The 7,868-nt window shown below is 62.1% G+C and overlaps 3 protein-coding genes across 3 annotated transcripts in view; all 3 read right to left on the bottom strand.

Moving 5' to 3' along the window:
• The window catches only part of MNEG_6771 (putative domain small phosphatase), a gene marked incomplete at both ends in the record, with an annotated part of 2,615 nt that extends 809 nt beyond the window's left edge, over nt 1-1,806 (bottom strand). Inside the window, 3 exons of the mRNA XM_014044755.1 lie at nt 99-239; nt 509-622; nt 823-1,806. Of these exons, the coding sequence (XP_013900209.1) occupies nt 99-239; nt 509-622; nt 823-1,806 (1,239 nt within the window). The remainder of the gene's footprint in view (nt 1-98; nt 240-508; nt 623-822) is intronic.
• A 1,492-nt stretch (nt 1,807-3,298) lies between these two features.
• On the bottom strand, nt 3,299-3,562 carry MNEG_6772 (hypothetical protein; the record flags this gene model as incomplete). The annotated part of the gene is made up of 1 exon (XM_014044756.1): nt 3,299-3,562. The coding sequence occupies one exon, from the start codon at nt 3,560-3,562 to the stop codon at nt 3,299-3,301; it is 264 nt and encodes an 87-aa protein (XP_013900210.1).
• Nucleotides 3,563-7,363: 3,801 nt separating this feature from the next.
• On the bottom strand, nt 7,364-7,654 carry MNEG_6773 (hypothetical protein; the record flags this gene model as incomplete). Its single annotated transcript, XM_014044757.1, has 1 exon — nt 7,364-7,654. One exon carries the CDS (start codon nt 7,652-7,654, stop codon nt 7,364-7,366), a length of 291 nt encoding a protein of 96 aa, XP_013900211.1.
• Nucleotides 7,655-7,868: the final 214 nt, after the last annotated feature.

Below are 7,868 nucleotides of genomic sequence, written 5' to 3' on the forward strand. Positions count from 1 at the left end.
GCATGTGTGCGTGCTTGAGTAATGGTCCATTTGGTAAGGCGGGCTGCAGCAGTATCTCTGCCGCAGGTTCAGATTATACCAGATCCGCAGCAGCCCACCTGGTCCTCGGGGTCGTCGATGAAGGTGCTGATTGGCACTGCGTTCTCGGGCTGGAAGATGTAGCAGTGGGGGCTGTTGTCCACTATAACAGTGGATGCCAGGTCGCGCCCCAGGCAGCGCAGGTCTTTGGTGTAGCTCCCCTGCGCACGGGCGGCCGGTTGCAGCGGTTGTGGCATCAGCGGGCGCAACGGCTGACCTGGCCGCCCGGGGCAACGGAGCTCGAGGGAGCGGGGCACAGCGGTCCGCAAGGCTTGCGCACAGCAATTGCGGGGGCTGCTTGCAGCCGCCCTCCAGGTCCACACAACAGGCTTCAGATGTGCCAGATCCCCGCGATTCACCCCACTCTGGCATCTGGCATCAAGAAGCATGTGTAGCCTCGTGAGTGTATCAACCAGTTATTGCCCCTCACCTGCAGGGGCAGGCAGGCCTCCCTGAAAAGCCGCCACCGAACTGTCTGGGTGCTGTCAAGCAGGTCAAGCAGGGGGTCGGCGTACGCGGCCAGGCTGGCCGTGAACACCACCACCTGCGCGTGACGAGTTGAGCAACAGCACCGTGCAAATCTTTAACCCTGATTCGAGGTCAGGGCTGCAGGCCACACTCTGCAGCAGGCAGGAGGTCAGGCCCAGCTTGCTTGCGCTTGCGTGCGCTGCCGTCGGCGCGGCTTGTAGGCGGCGGGCCACCTCGCCTCCCGCTGCCCCCTGGCCCCCGCCGGCGGCGCCTCACCTCAAAATGCTGCCCGACGGCGGCGAGGAACTCGTCCACCCAGGGGCGCTTGATCACATACACGTCCACCAGCCGGCCGTCGACGTCGACGGGGACGATGTAGTCAGGATTAGTAACCGGGCGGAAGCTGCTGTGCACCAGGGTCTCGTCCAGGTCAAGCACGAGGGTTTTCTTCAGGGCGTCGGCGGGCCGCTTGGGGCCGATGACGGCGCGCGGCTGCGGCGACGGAGGCCGCGGCAGCACGTGCTGCCGCGGCAGCGGCGCGGCCGGCGCGGCGGGGGCTGCGGCGATGGAGCCGGTCGGGGCAGCGCTTGCGATGATGCAGGGGCCGCTGGTGGGGCGGGACATGAGCTCGCGGCCGGGCGGGGCGCGATGGGGGTTGACCGGCTGCTGCTGCTGCTGCTGCTCCTGCTGCCGCTCCTGCTGCTGCTGCTGCTGCTGCTGCTGCTGCTGCTGCTGCTGCTGCTGCTGCTGCTGCTGCTGCTGCGGCTGATGCTGCTGATGATGATGCAGCGCCAGCTGCTGCTGCTGCTGCTGCTGACGATGGTCAGCTGCATGCCCACATTCTGGGTGCTCACGGCGGTGCATGGAGCCGGCGACGGCGCCAATTCGAGCGGTGCATGGCGCCACCACGCCCGCCCGCGCACGGGGGGCGACCGCGACCCGCGCGACAGGCAGCTGCAGCTGGGACGCCGCGAGACGGGCGTGCGGCGGCGGCGCGAAGCAGCACAGGACAGACCGGACGCGAGCGCGCCACCCTGGGGCGGCATTTGGGGGCAAGCTGCCCCCGTTGATGGAGGGTTCGCTCCAGCTGCTATCACTGCTGCTCAGGTTACTGCTTGTGCTTGCCCTGTTTGCACCGTCAGCTTCATATGTTTCCTCCAAGGTGACGGCCAGCGGCACAGCCGCGCTGTGAACGCCGCTGCTGTTGCCCAGCTCAACGTCGGTCATGGGCCCCCTGTGGCGCGCCAGCGTCTCGAACATATCGGGGCTATCGTCTTTGTCCTTTCAAGCCGGGTCGGAGGGACGTCCGGACGCAATTTAGGTCCCGGTCGTGTGGGTCACTCAGCTCGATGTGGCCGGGTGTCCGCTATGCACGCGCCGACCGTGACGGCTTTTGAAGGGCTACTGAAAAAATCCTATATGTGGTGGAAATCTAGGGGTCCGACGGGGCCAGGAGGCTCCTCAGCACAACGACACCGTGCATGCCCGCAGAAGCACGCTGGGCTGCGGCCTTGGCAGAATGCATGACTATGATAGAATGAACTCTGTGACATTCATATCTGAGGCCATGCTCTTTAAAGGGCATGGAGCGCGTAACTCACTTGGGTTGGTGGCCGCGTTGCTGCTTGGGTTCTCAGCAGCTGTGAAGCCCAAAAAATGAATACTTGACTTATCTTGAATGATGGAGAACGCTCGCAGCTGGGACTGGCCACACCTGGGTCTTCGTCCGGTCTTGAGAGACCAGGTCCGGCCACCCTTTCAGCCAACGCATACGCTATTGCTCAAACCATCAGATCAGGGACTACTGCACCCATACAAAGCATCAAGGCAGGTTCTAATGGTTTTAAGCCATAGCCTGGAGTGGAGTTGCCCTGTCAGTGCCCTGGACACCGCCATCCTGGTGAGCAACATGAGCAAGCGTGTCAGCCCTTGAAATTGATTTCTCTGGCAACAGTTACGGCCTCGCCATTCCCCAGCTTGCCACGATTGCCACCGTGGCTCAATCCGTCTGAACTTGCCATTGTCTCATGCAACCAAGCGGACCCAGGATGCAACAGGCACAGAGCACGTTTCTCACAGTTACTTTGGGATGCATAAGCGAGTGAGCGCGCTTGGCAGGCCCTTGATGGCGCAAACGCACACGGCTGAATAAAGTGGGGCCCGGCCACAAGAAAAGAGGTAGCAGGTGCAGCAAGGCACAGACATCAGACAAAAGACACACAACGATCCAGTTGCTGCAGCTAAGAAACAGAAACACGATCAAACGTGGTCACACAAGGAAGAGCTCAATGCACATGGAATGCCGCAAACCTCAGCGGCAAGCCACGCACGCTGGCCTGCCAGCACTGTCGAAAACTGGTGGTTAGCACGCGTCCCTGCAGCTCCAGCACGCTGCCTTTGACTCGGTCTGCTGAACCAACAGCGGCTGCTGGTCGCTGGAGGCAGCGGCGGCGACAGCAAGGCGGCATCTTGATACGTGACGGGCTGCTTGGGGGCTTGGGCCATGCCGGCACCCGCTGGCGCCGTGTGTCGGCACTACGCTCGTACCAGGGGCTGTGCAGTAAGCATTGCCGCTATGCTATGCTGGCGCGCGGTTGCCCCTCACAGCAGCAGCGGCTGCAGGGTGACCTGACGGGCCGCAGGCGTGGGCCGCTGCCGATTGCCGCCGAAACCGGCGGCAACACTGCCCCTCCCAGCAATTGACGCCGCGCCTCGCGCCACGAGCAGCGAACAGCTGCGTGGCCGCCAGCAATCACCGGCCGGTTGTCTGCATGAGGGTGATGTTGTCTCCCTTCAACAAGATGCGGCCCAGCGGCTTTCTGCTGTTGCGCTTGATGGAGACCTCCTCGGCGTCGTCCAGCACAAGGTTCATGTACTCGTCGAAGCCGATGATGCGACCCTCTATCCGCAGGTCCCGCTGGTCGTACAGCCATATCTGTATTTTCGCTTTGCTTTGCAGGAACCTGAAGATCAGGTTGATGGGCTGCGTCATGATCTTCTGCACCTTGGTCGCCATCTTTGCAAGCTGTTGAAAAGCCTAATTGACGTTTTTTGTGCCGCGGTGCGGGCTGACAACGTGCGGGGTCGGCAGGAGTGATCTGGGCGATCGATGGCGGCTACGGAGGAAGTAGCGGGTTAAAATATTTGTGTGTAGAACCGTGATTCGTTGTGACAAGCCTGGCCCACACGCCAACGTTCCAGGCATGGGAATGCGCAAGGTCGGCCGTGCGCAGCTGCGGACGGGCGAGCACAAGTGGGAGCCGAAACCGCTGAAACCTGGGGGCAATCCATTGCATATACCATCATAGAAGCAGAGAGGGTGTTGCTGTTGTGCATCAGTAGCTGTAGCCGACGAGGCATGGTCGATACGCACATGTGCGGGGGTGCCTGGGGTGGTGGCGGTGAGCACACCTGTAACTCGGTGCGCGCATTCAGCGCAGGCATGAGCACGTCCTTAGCATGGAGCAAACACACCCATTGAACTTAGCCACGGTGCATAAGCCAGACATTCAGGCCCATCACTGCACAGCACACACCATGGCAAGGGGGGCATCACAAGGGCAGAAGAGCATGACACATACACAACCCACCAGTCAAAGGGTTCCTCGGCCAACATGCCGGCTAACCTCCACAAACACACGAAACCTCCTTGACCACTGAGGTCGCTGCGGCACAGTAGAATGCTGGTATTGTACTGAGGCCCCTGAACGGACCAGATTATGCGATGAAGCTGTGGCGTGTGATGAAGCACCCGTGCTAGCCCAGACGGAAGGGCCGACCCAGCTGCAGCCTAAGCACTGCAGCAAAGTGGCATTGGCCGTCCATGCCTCGCCCCTCTACCCTCAACACCATGCCCACTGCTGATTGATCTGTAATGACACCCAACGCACTGCACGTGCCTAGCGCTCCACAATACCGAGGCCTGCGCACAGTTTGAGCCAAGACATGGTGAGAGCCCTGGCAAGCAACTGCGGCTGTCAACCCCCTTGCTTCTCATCTGCCAAGCCAGCCCAGGCCAGCTGCCACCTGGCAGGGGCCGTTGTCAGCACCAGAAGGTGAGGATATGAGCCCGACAGCAAGAGCGCTGCGAGGAGTGAGCGCGCACAACTCTGCAGGCAGGCGCCTGGTTCGCGCCAACAAAAAGACAGTGGCGTGGCGCGACGTGCGCGCAGCCGACGTGCGGGCGCTCGACTGTACTGCTTTCTGCGCCACAAGGGAACTGACCAGCCCCAGCTTGCGCATTGCGCATGGCTCATGCGGACTGGATGATACGTGCGGCCTGCCTACACCACCTTTGATATGTAACCAGCTCGGCCTTGCACCAGTGCCCACCAAAGCCGGAGGGGGGGGGTTCAAGCACAGCTGAGACATACCTGTACTTGCCATGGCTGGTATTGGCTCTCCAGGGTTGCTTGAGACTTGACTGTACTACGGAGAGGGATACACACCACTGCAGATACCAGCTCGAGACAGATCGGGTGCACGGTGGGGATTACGAGTTCAGCGCAATTACACAACTTCACACAGCAGTGAGATGAGCGGCGCGGCTGCGCGTGCTGCTGCCGACCACCGGGAGGGGAGGCGACTAAGACTTGTGCAATCTACACAGAAGGGTATGATGCCGCACACCAATTTGAGCGAGCAGAGACAGGCGCGAACAACAGAAGCACGAGACTTGCAAATCAAGGCGAAGGGCGACATAGCAGCAAACCTGCTATTTCCAAGGCGGCAGTATAGCTGCCACGCCGCGAAAGAGCGATTCACACCCAAAGCAACGCGGTACGGCCGTCGCCATCCCAAGCATAACCTGACGCCACAGCACAATCTGACGCCACAACGGCCAGGAACACGACGGCATGTCAAAAGTGGATGTATTGTGGTGTTGTTGCCCTTGGTGCTGGTTGCGGACAACGCAAGGCCAGGCCAAGCCCGCCGGGGAACAGGTGTGGGTGGCAGGGGGGCGGCCTGGCAGCCGCCCAAGCGGTCGCCCGCAGGGTGTGAGTGTGTGTGTGTGTGCGCGAGGTCTCTTATTGCCGCGCGGATGCGCACGCGATTCGGCTGTGCGGCCTCGGGCATGCTCCTGGGACGAGACAATTGCCGCATGACGGGTGGTGTAAACTGTATAGGTACACTAGATACCGAAGGGAGTGGAGACGCAAACCGAGAGGCCGAGTGCAATGTGCAGCTCCTTGGGCGCCGATAAAACAACGCAGCCCAGCCTTTCACGCACCGCTGCAGCAGCCTGGGCCAGCACAGCACGAGGCTGCGGGCCAGTGCAGCTCTCAGTGCGCGCCAGGGGGTGGCGTGTGTGTCGCTTGCGGTGCGCGCAGGCGGGCAGGTCCATGTGTTGGTGCCTGGCCACCACCCTGCCGCATCACATCCGCCGCATCACATCCGTGCCGAATGAGGACAGCAGCTGGACAGCCATGGAATTGCTCGTTTGTGACTGTGGAAGAGAGGCAGCGGCGACCGGGGCATGCGCCCTCCGCCACGGCCGAGGCAGCTGCGCCGCACATGAGCGCCGCATGCGCGGGTGCCACGCCACTGCGTTGGCGCCTTGGCGCTGTTGCCGCGGGGCCTAGCACAGCGGGCAGCTGCTCCAGACCGCACAGGTCCTGCGCCGTAGCAGGTGCGAACTGCAGCGCAGGCACGCACGTATGCGGTAGGCTGCGCGCTCGCAACGTCGCCGCGCTGTCGTTGCTGCGCCCTCAAGCGCCTCGCCTTGCTGTCCTTGGCACCCATTCCGCAGGTGGCCCGAGCTGCTGGGCTGTGGTGGGTCATCTGTGCGACGGGCGCGGCGCTCCTCAGCTGGAAGCTGGCCGCTGGCGCCAAGCTGGCACGCACCCCTCGCTCAGCGATCATCCCTGTCAAGCGTGCGTCCGTTGTGCCGCTCCGGGGGTGGTGTCTGCCGCCTAGGCACCCTCCCGGCTCGCTTGGTGTTCGTGATGATGAGGGCAAGGTCCTCCTGCGAGAAGTGAGGCGAAGGAGAGCCGGGGTGCTGAGATGTGCTTCTAGCTCCATGCAGCCAGCCAGCGCCCTCATGCAGCAGCTGCGCACCTCTATCTCGTGTGGGTTGAGTGTGATGGTGAAGAACGGCCGCTTGTAGGGCAGCTGGGGCACCGGCATCGTGATTGTCTGCGCCCTGGTGTGTGCAGCGGGCTGCCCCGTGTGAGTGAGCGTGCGTGTGACTTTTAAGATCACTGCGTGAATTTCTTGAGACTTTCCGTCTGAGGTCTCTCTTTTAGACACCCAGGCAGGCGAATCGATGCTCTTCTGCTCACTTACGGCCGCGGGCTGCTTGGTTTTCAGCGCACGTACATATCAACTTGACGTATCTTGTACACAGATTCCGACTTTTACGGTATCGAAGACCTGTTTGATCCAAGTGGGGAGGCTCTGCCAAAGTCGCGCCATCTGTAAATGCTCAATCGAGCACTTGTACAGGGCCTGCATCACAAGGCCAGCGTAAAGATTATTCCACTCCGCTTTCTGCAACGTGCAGCCAGGGCTCCTCGCACATCGGCGGCCAGAATGACGGCGGGTGCGGAGCGCGGGGGCAGGCGGGGAATCACAGGTTGCTGCTGCTGTTGGGGTTTTTGATGGCCAGGCAGTGGCTTGACAGATTGCCGCACGGCCCTAAACAATCGCAGGTGCAAAGACAGCGGCGAGCCCAGACGTCTTGGAGTACTGGCGGCAGGCCGAGGTGGGTGCCGGCGATTCACGACACCCGACATTTATCATGGGGCTGGGTCACGCGTGGTTGGGCGTTCCGGCCTGCGGTCTTGGACGCCCTCGTCGGCGATGCGGCAGGCGGCCCTCAGAGAGCAGACGAGGGCGGAGTGGCCAAGCTGTCATGAGGCCGTAGTTGGGCGGGAAGCCGCGCGACCTGCCGAAGCAGCAGCAGCAGCAGCAGCAGCAGCAGCAGCAGCAGCAGCAGCAGCAGCAGCAGCAGCAGCAGCAGCAGCAGCACCATCATCATCACCAGCAGCAGCAGCAGCAGCAGCAGCAGCAGCAGCAGCAGCAGCAGCAGCAGCAGCAGCAGCAGCAGCAGCACCATCATCATCACCAGCAGCAGCAGCAGCAGCAGCAGCAGCAGGAGCACCATCATCATCACCAGCAGCAGCAGCAGCAAACGCCGCAACACACTCCGACCCGCCCACCTTCAACCCCTCGGCTGCCGCCGTGACAGGCCGTGTGCTTCGATGTCGACAGCACGTTGTGAGCGCAGGCGCGCGCTCGCTTGCTGTGTTGCATGGACGCACACCCATCTGTGGGCCGCAGTTTTGAGGATGTGCGTGCTTGGGCGAGCAATGCCCGCCAGC

This window comes from Monoraphidium neglectum (genome assembly GCF_000611645.1).
Source record: "Monoraphidium neglectum strain SAG 48.87 unplaced genomic scaffold scaffold01134, whole genome shotgun sequence".
NCBI classification, from domain to species: Eukaryota; Viridiplantae; Chlorophyta; class Chlorophyceae; order Sphaeropleales; family Selenastraceae; genus Monoraphidium; species Monoraphidium neglectum.